This window comes from Mirounga leonina, unplaced genomic scaffold (assembly GCF_011800145.1).
Source record: "Mirounga leonina isolate KUSES-001 unplaced genomic scaffold, KU_Mleo_1.0 Mir_180, whole genome shotgun sequence".
In the NCBI taxonomy this organism is placed as follows: Eukaryota; Metazoa; Chordata; class Mammalia; order Carnivora; family Phocidae; genus Mirounga; species Mirounga leonina.
Genome location: NW_023270469.1, coordinates 19,080,229 through 19,095,434, shown reverse-complemented (window position 1 = coordinate 19,095,434; position 15,206 = coordinate 19,080,229). Strand labels below are relative to the sequence as shown.

The window sequence follows — 15,206 nt, the reverse complement described above, 5'->3', positions numbered from 1 at the left end:
GCCCCAAATGGAGTTGCTTATTTGAGCCCCACCCCACCAAACCAAGACTTAATTGTTTTGGCTCTCCCAGAAATGCAAACAGGCCAGTCCATCAGGAATAGCCTGATCAACAATAGTTAAGTAAAATCTGCTTGATAGGCTCCTGCCACCCCCTAAAGCAAAGCAACCTTGCCACAAACACCCAGCTTCTTTGCCAGTGTAATTTCCTTGTTCCTGCTTCCTTTTGCCTATGAAAGTTTTTCATTTTGTACGGCTCCTTGGAGAGCCGTATCTGCTAGATTGGATGCTGCCCAAATCAAATCAATTTTTGCTCAAACTCTTAAAATGTTTAATATACCTCAGTTTATCTTTTAACAAAGGCACAACTAATATTCCAACTGAACAGACAACTGGGGGTGGGAAGGAAGCCTGTAAATCTCATCCATAGTCAGGTAGCAAAAATTCAGCCCAGGTGTGAGGTAGACGGGTATATGTAATTCAACAGGCCCAGGCCCTGAAACCTAAGCTGCTGCACTTAGAACTGTGTGGGCATGCCCATTCCAGGGCTTGGGTGGAGGGGTTTCCTACCTCTCCCAGGAGTGCAGGATGCTAGCAGTCACCTCTAGGACAGAAAAGAGGAAGTCATTGGCAAGAGGGTTCACTCAGTCTCTAGATTTGCTATCAGAAAGCCACAACCCCATCTGGTGCTTTCTGTATTACCTGCCACAAACACGCCCTCCATAAACTTCAGGATTAAGTTCAACGTTTTTCTGATTTGGGATGAGGCTGTTGGATCAGACTGTGATCCCCTGGGGGCAGGGGCAGGGTATGCGGCCCAGGCCGTTGATTCAGACTGCACATACTATACATCTACTATGTGCCAGACCCTGGGAACCCTGCAGGGAGAGAAGCAGACAAAGGCAGGTCCCTGCTTTTGAGCAATTTATCTTTTTAAGATCTATCAGCTAGTGATACGTGAAGAGAAGGTGATGGTGGCTGCTCTAGAGGGGGTGTCCAAGGGAAATCCTCTCTAAGGAGTTGGTATTTGAGATGCTCATAGTACGGGGTAGCCCTGCAGCCATTCCTGAACACCCCCAACCCCTCCCTGCAACCCCCTCCAGAAGCGCTCCATGACAGGAAAGCCCCTACGGAGAGCTGGAGAGCAGTTGTCTTTGGTGCCTGGAGGGGCGGGGCGGCGTGCCCCCCGCCAGGTCCGCAGAAATAAAGCAGGCGAACCCCAGGAGCCCGGAGAGCGAGAGCGACAAGCGGCCGGCCCCGGTGAAGCGCATGCGCACGAGCGCGGGCCGCAGTGGCCTGCGCATGAGCGCGCGAGGGCGGGAATCCCAGACGGGCGGCGCGCGGCGGTGGCGGTTGCTATCTCCGCACGAGGCCTGGCGGAGCTGTGAGGCGAGGAGAAGGGGTGAGGGAGAGAAGTAGTGCTGCTGCTGCTGAGTCTGCAGGCATGATGTCGACCCTGAAGCCGAAGCATCGCCCCTTCTGCTTCAGCGTAAAAGGCCACGTGAAGATGCTGCGGCTGGTGAGGCCGGGCCACCGGGTGGGGGCGGTATCGGGGCGTGCTCAGGGGCAGCGGGAGATGGCTCTCAAGTATAAAGAGGAATCCCCTACCTTCTCTTTCAGCTTAGGCCTCCCCAGAGGCACGGCGGTTCACTGTGCACCCCGGGGGCAGAAGGAGAGAAAGAAGGCACTGCCCTGCCCTTCAGGGGTTCACAGACACATTCATAAAGCCAAGTAAGCATGTCTGCACGAGTGGCCCCCACTTGGACCTGCACACCAGGTACCCAGGTTAGCAGGCCAGTCAGCTGCGCCTGTACCCCGTACAGGACAGCCGGGCTGCCGGCTTCGGGGCGTCAGGCGTGCCGGGCGCGCTGCAGGTAGTTCGGAACAGAGGTCTGGAGAGAATGAGCCATCATTTGGAGGAAGGTGCCCTGGCTAGTTAGAGAAGTGGGGACTGTCACAGGAGACTATGTTGAAGGAACAAAAAAAAAAAAAAAAGGGAGGTGGGAGGAGAAGGAAAACATAATTTTTAAATTTTAAGGAGGTGACCTATAGGGGAGGAGATGGAAGTAGTTAAAAGCTACAGGGAAACAATTCCACTTAATATGAGGAAGAACTTTCTATTGGGAAGGTTCCCCAAATTAAGTGGCCACATCACTTGGGAAGGCAGTACATTCCCAAACAGCAGAGGTAACAGGTGTAGATGAGCACCTAGGGAGGATGCTATAAAAGAGATTCAGACTCAGGTGAGTGCATAGAACAAACTGCATACAAGGTCCCTCTCACACCAAAAGTCTGTGATTCTGAGAAATGACTGTGATGTAATACAAGTCAGAGTGCGTAAGAGAGGTTTAGGAAACTACTCTGGAGTTCAAAGGACAGGAAGATTACTTTGGGTTAGGAGTAAATAATCAGGGAAGAAGTGACCTAAGAGTCTGGAGTTTTATGCCCAGTACTGAAAGCTCTGGAAGAACACTGGAGGAGGAACAAGATCTTGTGAGAAATGTTTAGTTTCAGACATATCAATTCTCTCAACAAACATTTAGAGTATTTAGTTGTATTCTAAGATCTGACTTAGGCCCTGGAACAACAAGAACAAGCAAGACAAAGTCCCTGACTCATGGAGTTCTTCAGTCTAGTCAGAGACAGACCTATGAGCAGATAGCTATAATATGTGGTAAGATGGGGATAGGCCAAAGAGTCTCACATTTAACCAAGGACAAGAGAAAGAGAGGTATCAGGAAACTTCCTAGAGGAACATAGAGTGGGGTCTGAGGGGTAGCCACCTGAGCAAAGACATGGAGGCAAAAAAACAGCATGATTTATGCAGCAAGTTTTAACAAGATGAGCGTTGCCTTATTTTTTTCATGCAACAAATACTTATTGAAAGCCTACCATGTTCCAGGCACTGTTCTAGCCTCTTGGGACATATCAGTGAACAAAGCAAAGATCCTGGCCCTCATGGAGTTTACATATTGGGGTGGGAGGGCAGGGGAGACAGACAGTAAACACAATAAATAAATGATGCAGTATTGTAAAAAGTTGTAAGTGCTATGGAACAAGAGACAAGTAAAGCCAGGGAAAGCAGTGTAAGGGGAGGAAGGTTGCAGATTCCAGTAATAGAGTGGTCAGGTTAGGCCTTGTTGAGATGACAGCTGAGCAAAGAGTTGAGTGAGGCTAGGGAGTTAGCTATGAGAATATCTGGAGGAAAAGTGTTTTAAAAAGGAACATACATTACAATGGCCCTATGACAGGAATGTACCTGAAGGGTTCAAGAAAAAGCAAGGAAACCAGTATGACAGGAGTGGAGTGACTGGGGACACAGTGATAGATGAGGAAGGTTTTGAGTAAGGTTGTATATGATCTGATTAACATTTAAAAAAAAAATAGACCAGCTGCTATGTTGACAATAGATTGGTCAGAGGGACAGGAGGGGATTGCTGCAAGGGCAAGGGTAGAACCAAGAGACCAGTTAGAGCTATGGTAATTTGGGCAAGGAGGATAGTGGCTCAGACCAGGGTGTTGGCAGGGTAGGCTACAAGAAATGGTCATGTTTGGGATATATTTTGAAAGTAGCCCCAACATGATTTGCTGATGAACCGGATGTGGTGTAAGAAAAAGAGAGGAGTCAAGATAACTCCAAAGTCTTTGGCCTAAGCACTGGAAGGATGGAGTTGCCATCCACTGAAAGCCTGTGGGTAAAGCAAATGTAGGAGGAGGACCAGAAGTTCAATTTGAGAATTAAACATTGGAATTATCCTGTGCATAAACTGTGAAGAAATTCTGCTAGAAAAGAAGACAGGAGCTGAATGATGGAAGGCTGAATACCATGATGAGAGGTAGGCTCTATTCTAAAGATCACAGGGAGCCGCTGAGAAGTGCATTTGCGTTTTAGAAATTATACTGTAATACCTTTGTCGAGGTAGTTCAGGGAAGATACTGAAGGGCAGTAGCTGTAGGGACGAAGAGGAGGGAGTGAGTTCCCAAGATGGTTAGCATTAAATCAGCAGGACCTGATGATCGATCATTTGTGGGGAGTATTAGGAGCACTGATAATAGGTTTCTCGGGTGGGTGATAAGATAGATGGTGGTATCACTAATTAAGATAGTGCATACAGGAGGAACAGGCTAGATGAGTTCAGTTTTGGATATGGTGAATTTGAGATTCCTATAGGTATTCAGATAGAGATTGCAAATGGCTATTTATGTTTGAGATGTTGAGGATTGATCTGTGATAGGAACCCACTTTCGTCGATTGGGTTGTGAACAGAATCTAAAGGAATACCAGCATTTTAAAAGGATGGGTAAAAGGAGAGAAGCCCACCCAGGGAGGATAGCTACAGAGTTGTATAAGAACTAGGAAAAGTGACATGCAAGCCAAAGGAGTAGAAAAATAGGAAAAAGATCGCCAATGGCAATTAAGCCATGGGAGCCCAATAGGATAAAAACTAAAAAATGTTCATTAAATTTAGTAATTCTGAAATCATCGATAATCTGAGCAAAAGCAGTTTCCACAGAGTGGTGAAGAAATGTCTGAGATATTAGGGGGATATTTAAAAGAGAATTGGAGACAAAGGCTAAGAGTAATGATAGAAGAGTTGTAAATAATGGATTGGGGGAGAATCCAATGTGACTGAAATCATAGGAACTTTTAAGAAAATGGATTAATCACCAGTGTCAAATTCCATGGTGCAGAAAGTTTACAGAAGATGGGGACTGAAAAAGTGACCCTAGATTTCATAACCTATGAACTCAAGACTGTGGTTCAATAGAGTAAACGAAGTGGTTTGAGGTGAAATGTTGCTAATTGTAATTATATTAATTATAAAGAATGGCTTATAGAATGGTTATATTTGCTATATAATCAAACTGATCAATTTAGAAGTTTAAAGGTAGGGTATTTTTATACTAAGAAAGTAATTGAAAGAATTATGAATAAGTAGGCCATATAGATTTAAAGTTAAAAAGAGTGTGTAAATGCTACTAGCTGACAGACTGATCGGAACAGTCTAGCCAGGGAAAACTCTTGACAAAACCATTTTCCAATAACATAGAGATTTTGGATAGAGCTATGACAGCTCCTAAAAACATGATGTTGACAGACTCACTGGGACCCATCAGCTTATTTTTCCTTTGGGTCACTTAACATTTCTGTGTTTTATATCTTCATTTGTAAGTGAGGAGATTGGATTAGATTAATTATCTTTTCGGGGTTTTTTTTACTTAAAATATTCATCAATTCTGATTGCATTCTATTTAGGTTAGAGAAAATATGTAAAAAGTGAGGCATCAGAATTGTTGGGAGTTTTTTTTTTTCCTTTGTTCCCACATAGGGTTCTTCAGAGAATTGTTTTTCTCTAACAATTTATTTTAAACTTTTCTCCAGTATTTTTCATGGCAACATTCTAAGTTTAAGTTTGACAGTAGATTCCACATTGCTAAGAGTTAAGGCCTGATGAGCAGATGATAAAGAATTATAGCAGTCAGTATACAGATGTTTTTTAAAAGAATTATAGGGAGAAATAGAAAACAGGAATTTCTTGGGGAGCAGGATGAATGGAAGGGGTGTGTGTGTGTGTTTTAAGAGAAGACAACTTGGATATGTTTACAGTATGATGTGGAAAGGAGCCAGTGAGGGGAGATTGAAGGTCTGAGACAGAAAAGAAGGTATATAGTGGGAAAATACTAAGGGAACAGATATGGGAAGAGATGGTATTAGGTGTACAAGTGGAATAACAGAGAGGGACACCTAGTTCCCTAAAACACAAAGAGAAGGCAACATCCATACATTGTAGTAATTCCTCCTTTAGGTGTGTGTATATATGGCCTAAACCCATTTATTTAGTTACTTTAGAAATGATTTTTACAGCTTAAACTTGCATTCAGTAATCGTTGAATAAATCATGTTTTTTTTTTTATCCTTATAGGCGCTAAATGTGACATCCATGACCTTTTTTATCATTGCACAAGCCCCTGAACCATACATTGTCATCACTGGATTTGAAGTCACTGTTATTTTCTTTTTCATAATTTTATATATACTGAGACTTGATCGATTAATAGACTTTTTATTTTGGCCTTTGCTTGTAAGTGTTCAGTTTTATTGTTAAAATTAACTACTTTTTTCCTGTCATAGTGAGACATTTTAATAAGCTATTCTTTAGTTTTCTTAAGCCTTTAAGAAATGTCTGATAGGCTTAGGAAGGAGGAACTCTACCCACTGCTACTGTATTCTGTATTGTCCCTTAGCAACCACAGAGCATAAATTCTCCTCTGAGCCCCCATCTACCAGTACATGGGACTGACCCTTCTATTAGAAGAATTCCTTAAATGTTGATCTTCTAAAGAAATATAAATTCAAGATCATGGCTAAGAAAATTATAGAGCATTCTTAATCTGTACCTCCCTTTTAAGTACATGTTGATATGACCTCAAAACTGGGGAAAGAGATGGAAGCAGAGACACAAGTATCCACATCTTGCACATCCTGATCACTAAATGGAAAACCGAAATAATCTGGGAGGCTGAATAAAGCACAATGTTACCTTACTTAAGAATGTCTGTAATCATTAATGCTAAATAACTCATCCGGTACAACCTTATTTAGTAGCATATGAACTTCACCTGCCATACTTATAGCATTGAGAATAACTGCCCAGTGAAGTGCCTAAATGATTCTGGAAACTGTCAAAATAGGCAAGTTGAAGATGCTAGTTAAGGTGAACGTGTCCCTTCAGCCTGGACTGTTCTCCAGTTCTAGGAAAAATTGAGTGGCTTTACCTCTCTCTCCTCTTCCAAATTTTATCTCCGGTATCCTGTCTCTGTAGGTCTCCCTCCTAACACCCCCTGAGGCCCTTCCCACTTTTGGCTGGAATGGTAGCTGCACTTAAATCTTCCTCGGCTGCGCTCCTTTCATCCTCCTGGGTTCCAAAGTGCTGATATCGAAGCTGATAACCCCCATTAAGGAGAGAGGACTGTGGAGCTTTAAGCATGCCTTCAAGTGGTACCCTCTAGAACCACCTTTGAAGGCCAATGATGCACATTTCAAGCCAATCGGAAGCTGAAAAAGTCCCAAAAGGAGAAAGCTGGGAAATAGGATCTACATAGCAACTCTCCAGACTCCTACTTGATCACACTTTTAGAGCTGGACCTGGCTGGAGGGAAGTCTAGGAAAAGAGATCACAATGGCTTAGACAGTTGGCCCTCAGAGTAGATAATGTCATTTAGTAGCAGAAAGGGCTAAGCTAAATTATTCCAGGGTCTTCTTCAAAGACATGAGGTCTATATCCTCTTGACTCAAAAATTTATATAGTTGCTCTTCACATTCTGCTTTCCAAGGTTAATAAAACTAACACATTTTAGTATAATTTTCTGGAGCTTATTACATGTTGCCATAATAAACTTGGAGCCCTAAGCTTAACAGAATACACTGGGAGAGAGGGTGGTCTATGTGTAGACTGAAATTTAGTCTCCAAATCTCTGAGGATCAAACTTTGCTGATATTGTAATCTCTGAGAAATGGTGCTATATGGTCAACTACGGGATTATTCCATTATGAAACCCAGATTCCTCTCTATTCTTGATCTAATGGAATCATTTATTCAAGTGTTCAGTGTCTGCTAATCCTAGCTTCCGTAATGGGTTCTTTGATAAAACACAAACCATATACCTGTGAAATTTTCAATATAGCCAGGAAGCAAGACAGATGAGCAATTCAGTGTAATAGATGTTGGGATAGATGCATACCCAGGAGAGTGTGGAGGCACTGGGTTGGGGTGGGGGGGCAAGAGTGGAGGCTTGGGAGGCAGTAGGAGGTCAGAGCATGCAAGGCTTTATATGCCATGCATTTTAAGCCAACTGCACGGGAAGCTTTTAGGGGTTTTTAAGTAGGAGAGTGATATTAGCAGCTTACAGTTTAGGAAACTGTATAATAATGGCTTAAAGAGGAACAAAACTAGAGGTAGGTCTCAGAGACCACTTAAAACTTTGTTTCTGTAATCCAGGCATGAAAATTATAAAGGCCTGAACTATGGTCATAACAGTAACTAGAGAGAAAGGGGTGAATGGGTAGAATTGATAGGACTAGGTAAATAAGAATTAAGAATACCTGCCATTTAAATATCTTGAGATGATAATGAGATAGGAAGTACAGAAAGAAGAATAGGTTTAAGGAAGGGTCAGGGAGAGGAATGCAGTAAGTTCAGTTGAGAAATACTGGGGTTTAGTTGCTTATGGAATATTCAGATAGAAATGTTCAGAACAGGTCTGAAGCTCAGGAGAGTGAGAAGTTAAAGCTGCAGCTGTGGAAATCATCACCTTGTGATGGTAGATGAGCTCTGGGACTGGCCTAAATGGCACGGAGAGAGTGGAGAGCAAACTGAAGGTAAAACTGGGAAACGCCAACATATGGGGTGAAAAGGAGGAGGAGCCAGAGAAAGGCAGGAGAGGATGCAAGGGAGACCCGTGTCACAGAAGGTAAGAGAGGAAAACACCTCAAAAAGGAGTGGTGAATACTGTCACATTTAAAGAGAGGAAAATAAGCCCTGGAAAAAATATATATTCACAGGCTGTGTTACTAGAGGCCCCCTTTACCAGAGCGGTGTGCCTCGAGTGGGCAGGTGACCGGAAAGCTGAGGGAATGGTTAGACTGAGCAGGGCAAGAGCCACAACTATAATTAGAGGGGCCAAAGAGTTGAGGAAAGCTGCCAGGGACAAAGAAAGGTCATGAAGAGAATAAGGTTCCTGCAGAGTGGTGCATGGGAATGGGAGCCAGAGCACAGCCCTGGAGAAGCTGCCTGGGGCTCTTCGACTATAACAGAAGTGAAGCATACGGGCGCCTGGGTGGCTGAGACGGTTAAGCGTCTGCCTTCAGCTCAGGTCATGATCCCAGGGTCCTGGGATCGAGTCCCGCATCGGGCTTCCTGCTCCTTGGGAACCTGCTTCTCCCTCTGCCTCTTTCTCTCTCTCTGTCTCTCATGAATAAATAAATAAAATCTTTAAAAAAAAAAAAAAGTGAAGCATACAAAGATGGCTGAGGATTTCAATAAATGTGTCAGTGGGGAAAGGTAACTTCTGCCTCATGGCCACTGTCTTCACTGATGAGGAAAGGGCGTGATCATCCACATTCAGGCGTATTATGTTCATCACGGTCCCAAAGCTGCAGTGACTGTCTGTGGTGCAGGTCTTCTGTGACTGTTCCCCTCAAGTGTTCCAGTGACAGAAAGCACAGTGAGCCAACGCAGGGCTCTGCAGTGGTATCCAAGTACAGGCACAAAATTTCTTGAAATCTCCTTTTTTGTTGTTGTTGTTGTTGTTGTTTTTTGTAATTAACATTCTACTCCATGGTATATTGATGTTTGGTTTTCATTATAAAAACGATGTTTTGGGGTTTTTTTTATTTTTATTTTTTAAGATTTTATTTATTTATTTGAGAGAGAGAGAATGAGAGACAGAGAGCATGAGAGGAGGGTCAGAGAGAGGCAGACTCCCTGCCGAGCAGGGAGCCCGATGCAGGACTCCATCCTAGGACCCAGAGATCATGACCTGAGCCGAAGTCAGATGCGCAGCTGACTGAGCCACCCAGGCGCCCCTCAATACATTTTCATAGAATGAATGAGGTAATGAATTAGTGAAGAGAATTTCAGAGAGCCTAGTTTCCAGCTGTCCTTTGGCTTTGTAGACTGAAGTTGCCACAGAGTATATGGCTGGTCTCCATGGACTTCAATTCCACTTCTATCTGCCTGAACAGACTTTTATGATGCTGTTATGACTTTTACTATCCACATGCTATGACCCAGAAAATTATTTATTTATTTATTTATTTATTTTTTAAAGATTTTATTTATTTATTTGAGAGAGAGAATGAGAGAGAGAGCACATGAGAGGGGGGAGGGTCAGAGGGAGAAGCAGACTCCCCGCCGAGCAGGGAGCCCGATGCGGGACTCGATCCCAGGACTCCAGGATCATGACCTGAGCGGAAGGCAGTTGCCTAACCAACTGAGCCACCCAGGCGCCCAAAAAACGATGTTTTAAATGACCATTAAGGGTCACTGGTATTTCAGGACAGGTGCATCCTTTTCTCTCCTGTAGTCGTCTGCACTTCCTAGAACACCACTTTTACCTAAAGCCATTCATACACACTTACCTGAATTAATCACAGGAGGCAGGACTGTCCAAAGCAGAGGTGTGGCTTGCCTTGAAGCAGAGCAAAATATCCAACACAGAGGAACATTAACCTAGGACAGTCTCAATATTTCTCACAAATGAGAGCTTTTTTTCTTTCTACATGAATCTAATCTTGCCTGTCCCCATTGAACCTCTTCCTATTTTTATTTTTTATTTTTTTATTTTTGAGAGACTGAGAGTGTATGAATGGTGGGGGGGAGGAGGGAGAAGGCAGAGGGAGAGAATCTGAAGCTGACTCTGAGCTGAGCACAGAGCCACCAACTTGGGGCTCAATCTCAGGACTCTGAGATCATGACCTGAGCTGAAATCAAGAGTTGAACGCTCAACCGACTGAGCCACTTATGTGCCCCTATTTTCTTTTTAATAACCACATTTTTAAGTTAACCGGGAGTTTGAAGTCTGATATTTCTGTTAACAATACCTTCCGGCCTACAGATATTTGTAAACAGATATAAACCATTCCAGAATAAAGATGATTTACCTTTCTCACACTATACATCCATTCATAATATAAGTTGCACCCCCTAAAGCCATTGTTCAGGAGGCAAATGTTTTGTTCCTAGAAATTATTAAATGAGGGGCGCCTGGGTGGCTCAGTTGGTTAAGCGACTGCCTTCGGCTCAGGTCATGATCCTGGAGTCCCGGGATCGAGTCCCACATCGGGCTCCCTGCTCGGCAGGGAGTCTGCTTCTCCCTCTGACCCTCCTCCCTCTCATGCTCTCTGTCTCTCATTCTCTCTCTCTCAAATAAATAAATAAAATCTTTAAAAAACAAAAAACAAAAAACAAACAAAAAAAGAAATTATTAAATGAATGAGCTACATCATCTGAAATAATAGTATAATCAGTCAGCCATTGCATGCAGATGTAGGAAGGTTTTTTCCTGAAAATTACCATTGTCTGCCAAGTGTGTGCAGCTTTTTTATTAATTGCATTTTAGTAACATTATAAAGCTGTTTGATTTACAGTGTAAACTACTCCACCTTTTCTCTTAGCATTCTGACTTTCCAGTGTACCATTCTATCATAAACCTTCCACACAATACATCATCCATTCCCCCAACCAGATGCGTTCTCCCTCCAGCTATATTTAAATAAGAAAGAAATGTCTAAGTAATTAAACGATTAGTATATCATAGGTTAAGAGACACACTAGGCATCACTGTAGACCAAATACAATACAGGTGTCATTTTCCTGTGGCAGTTGGATTTCAAAAAAAAACAAAAACTAGATTTGTTTAATAAGATGGAACTTTCAAAATCTCTAAGCAGCTGATTCGTTTTCTGGCAGTCTTCATGTAAAGCTGACCTTCCTATTCTGTGTTTTAGGATATTATCAACTCAATGGTAGCCGCAGTGTTCATGATAATCGTGTCCGTGTTAGCACTGTTACCAGAAACCACAGCATTTATAGTCCTTGGAGGGGTAAGTGGAGGTCTTTCTGATTTCTTGCTTTAGGTTTCATTAGTGTTCACATTTATCTGAAAAACAGAGTATAAGAACAGAAATCTACACTGTATTCATCCCTGGGTTTCCTAGGCCAGTGTATGGTCCCTAGTGGCTTAATATTCTTTTGTGTGAGTACATGTCCTGATTAACCTGAAGGAATATGATTTCACCCTAAAACAGAAGTTAACCAAAGAATAGTTCCTCTATGTTCCGCATCAACATGTAGAGCTAGACTAGACTGAGAAAAACTACTGGAATCTGTTAAACTTAGCTCTGAGATACCTGATGTCAAGCAAAAGACCATGGATGAGTTTCATAGCTCTCCCTTTTAAAGAAAAGGATACATACCACTTGTTAAAGTAAGACAGATTGCTCTGAACTCAGTTATTCTTTGTCCAGAGCTTTCTTCAGATAGAAGATAATACAAGATGTCTTGTGATAAGGTTGTAGGAAACCTTATAAGTAAAAGATTTGTTTTGAACATTGCTCGAAGGGAAGCAAGCCAGTTCAATCAGAATTTATCCTGGAAGGCAAGCCAAAATAAACAAGAGTCAAATAATTGAATTTTAGTTCCATCTGATTCTCTTCTGAGATTTCTTATAGGAGGTTCAAAATCATTTGGCTTTTCTAGATTTTTTTTTTTTTAAGATTTTATTTATTTATTTGAGAGAGACAATGAGATAGAGAGAGCATGAGAGGGGGGAGGGCCAGAGGGAGAAGCAGACTCCCGGCTGAGCAGGGAGCCCCATGCGGGACTCGATCCCGGGACTCCAGGATCATGACCTGAGCTGAAGGCAGTCGCTTAACCAACTGAGCCACCCAGGTGCCCTGGCTTTTCTAGATTCTGACCTAGAGATGTGAATCAGAAAGATCTTAAATAAATCTCCCTCCTACTTCCTCGTCTTTCCATAGTATGGGCCACTTAGGAGAACTAACCATTCTCAGACAGTCATGTATGTCACAATCCATGGTTTTTCATCTCCTTACTAAGCCCCGAGCAACTTCATGGGGGATGAGAATTATTCTAGAAATAAGATAGTGCTGTAACAGCAGTTTCCCCCAGTTATCTTTAAAAATAATCTTATCCCGGGACTCCTGGGTGGCTCAGTCAGTTAAGCATCGGACTCTTGGTTTCGGCTCAGGTAATGATCTCAGGGTCCTGGGATGAAGCCTTATGTCAGGCTCTGCACTCAGCAGGGAGTCTGCTTGAGGAGTCTCTCGCTCTCCCTCTACCCCTCCCCCTCAAAATAAATAAATATTTTTTTTAAACTTATAAACAAAAAATAATAATCTTATCCCTCTACTATGGAGAAAGAGGGACAAGGCATAGGATTTACAGTTGACCCTTGAACAACATCGACTCCCCACACAGCTGAAACTTTTTAAACTCTGACTTCCCAAAAACTTTACTAGTAGCCTATATTGACAAGAAGCACCAAAAACATAAACAGTTAACACATGTTTTCTGTATCATATGTATTATATACTGTATCTTACAATAAAGTAAGCTAGAGAAAAGAAAATGTTATTAGGAAAATCATAAGGAGGAGAAAATACATTTATAGTACTGTACTACTATATTTATCGAAAAAAATCCATGTGTTAAGTGGACCTATGCAGTTCAAACCCATGTTGTTCAAAAGTCAGTGGTGCTTTTATTCACTTACTCATTCACTGATTCATTGTTTACAAAGGTGCACTTTAGCAGATGCTGACAAAGTATAGAGTTGTGCTGTCCCATGCAGTAGTCATTAGTACATGTGGCTACTGAGCACTGGAAATGTGGCTGGTCTGATTGAGATGAGCTATACATGTAAAATACACACTGGATTTCAAAGACTTACCAAAAAATGTATATTATTTCATAATACCTTTATTATATTGATAACAAATTAAAATTATATTTTGGATATACTAGGTTAAACAAAGTATGTTATTAAAATTAATTTCACTTGTTTTTTCTTTTTAATGTGGCTATTAGAAAAAACTATGTGGCTTACATTGGTGACTCACATTCTATTTCTTTTGGACAGCACTGGACTAGAACGTGAGTCTATCCTAACCTCAGATTGCTTAGAGCCTAATACAGGGAAGAGAAATGTAAACAGCTGTATATAAGCTATTGACAGAGTACTACAGGGCACAGAAAAGAGGAAGCAACTACCTCGCTCTGGCAGTGGAAACTCAGCTTGCCAGGAATAAAGGGGAGATGAGGGGGATGGTTCCAGGTAGAGGAACCAGCAACATGCAGAGTACCAGAGTCATGGAAGGATAGGTAGGAAGTACTCAGTGTGGTCAGAACCTAAGAAGCTGAGTTTGAGATTCAGGATGGAAAATGGAGTGGTATCTAGAGCCAAGAGGCCAGACTTCCTGGCCATTGGACGGAAATGACCAAATAGCATGCAAGGAATGATATCCCTCTTTTCCAGCCCAGGCACCAGCTCTCAAATAGCCATCAGAGTACCTAAAGACCAAGTTCTAGTTTATTCCCTTTACCTTATTTTTTTTCCCCTGAGGCCTATTTAGAATCCCACCCTTTGGGCACCTGGGTGACTCAGTTGGTTAAGCGACTGCCTTCGGCTCAGGTCATGATCCTGGAGTCCCGGGATCGAGTCCCGCATCGGGGGTCCCTGCTCAGCAGGGAGTCTGCTTCTCCCTCTCCCACTCCCCCCGCTTGTGCTCTTTCTCTCTCTCACTCTCTCTCTCAAATAAATAAAAAAATAAAATAAAATCTTAAAAAAAAAAAAAAAGATTTAGAATCCCACCCTTTAAGTGGATGTAGCCCCAGCCTTTAAGAGTTCACTTTGGATCATCTTACCACTCCAGTTCTCTAAAGTGTTTATCACAGCTACTGTTGCTCTGGTTTAATCTTGAGCTGCTGTTAACTTTGGCCCTCCAGTAGAGTTTGTAGTAAGAAAGGCAGTTGAACATTGCGGTAGGAACGTTGATTGATAACTAAGTATCTTCCGTAGGGCTTTAAATCATACATGGGGGGAGCAAGTCAAGAGATCCAGGCAAGTATTTGAGAGCCCACACCACTTCAATATTATTTCTGCTCACCTAAGTTATCTTTGCCCTTTTTCTAGGCAGGTATTGGGAAAACTTGGGAATGAGAATGAAATGATCTCTGAAGTCTCTTCCCATTTTAGTATTAGGTGGAAGCAGCGCTGGCAGGAGAGGAAGCCAGTGGGTAGACCACTTAAAACCTGTGTGAGTGACCGAACTCCAGACCGTGGCCACCACAGTGACAAAGTGTGTTTGTTTCCAGGTGTTTGGACTCCTGACAGCAGTGTGCTGTATTGCCGACGGGGTCCTTATTTACCGGAAGCTTCTATTTAATCCAAGTGGTCCTTATCAGAAACGCGCTATTCATGACAAAATTTAAGTTTTGTAATTTTATATTACTTTTTAGTTGATGCTAAGTATTAAATATATTAAATATATTTATTCCTCCCCATGCTTCCTGTAGTTGTTCTCATTTTAATCTCAATATGGGAACTGGAGGAAGAGACGTGGGAACTCTGTGCCCAGCGCTCCCATATGGTCATTTCCAAGTCAGCCCTGATCCTGATCTGATTGG

General features: G+C 42.5%; 1 protein-coding gene across 1 annotated transcript; it reads left to right on the top strand.

The window, feature by feature from the left end:
- The first annotated feature begins 1,342 nt into the window (after positions 1-1,342).
- LOC118023710 (chemokine-like factor) lies at positions 1,343-15,080 on the top strand. Its single transcript, XM_035025056.1, has 4 exons — positions 1,343-1,516; positions 5,922-6,080; positions 11,507-11,602; positions 14,895-15,080. Exons 1-4 carry the CDS (start codon positions 1,442-1,444, stop codon positions 15,009-15,011), a joined length of 447 nt encoding a protein of 148 aa, XP_034880947.1. The 5' UTR covers positions 1,343-1,441; the 3' UTR covers positions 15,012-15,080.
- Positions 15,081-15,206: the final 126 nt, after the last annotated feature.

Coding starts and splice junctions, on each gene's coding strand:
- LOC118023710 (XM_035025056.1), top strand. CDS start 1,442: ATGATGTCGACCCTGAAGCCGAAGCATCGCCCCTTCTGCTTCAGCGTA. Junction 1,517..5,921: donor ACGTGAAGATGCTGCGGCTG/GTGAGGCCGGGC, acceptor TTATCCTTATAG/GCGCTAAATGTGACATCCAT. Junction 6,081..11,506: donor TTTTATTTTGGCCTTTGCTT/GTAAGTGTTCAG, acceptor TCTGTGTTTTAG/GATATTATCAACTCAATGGT.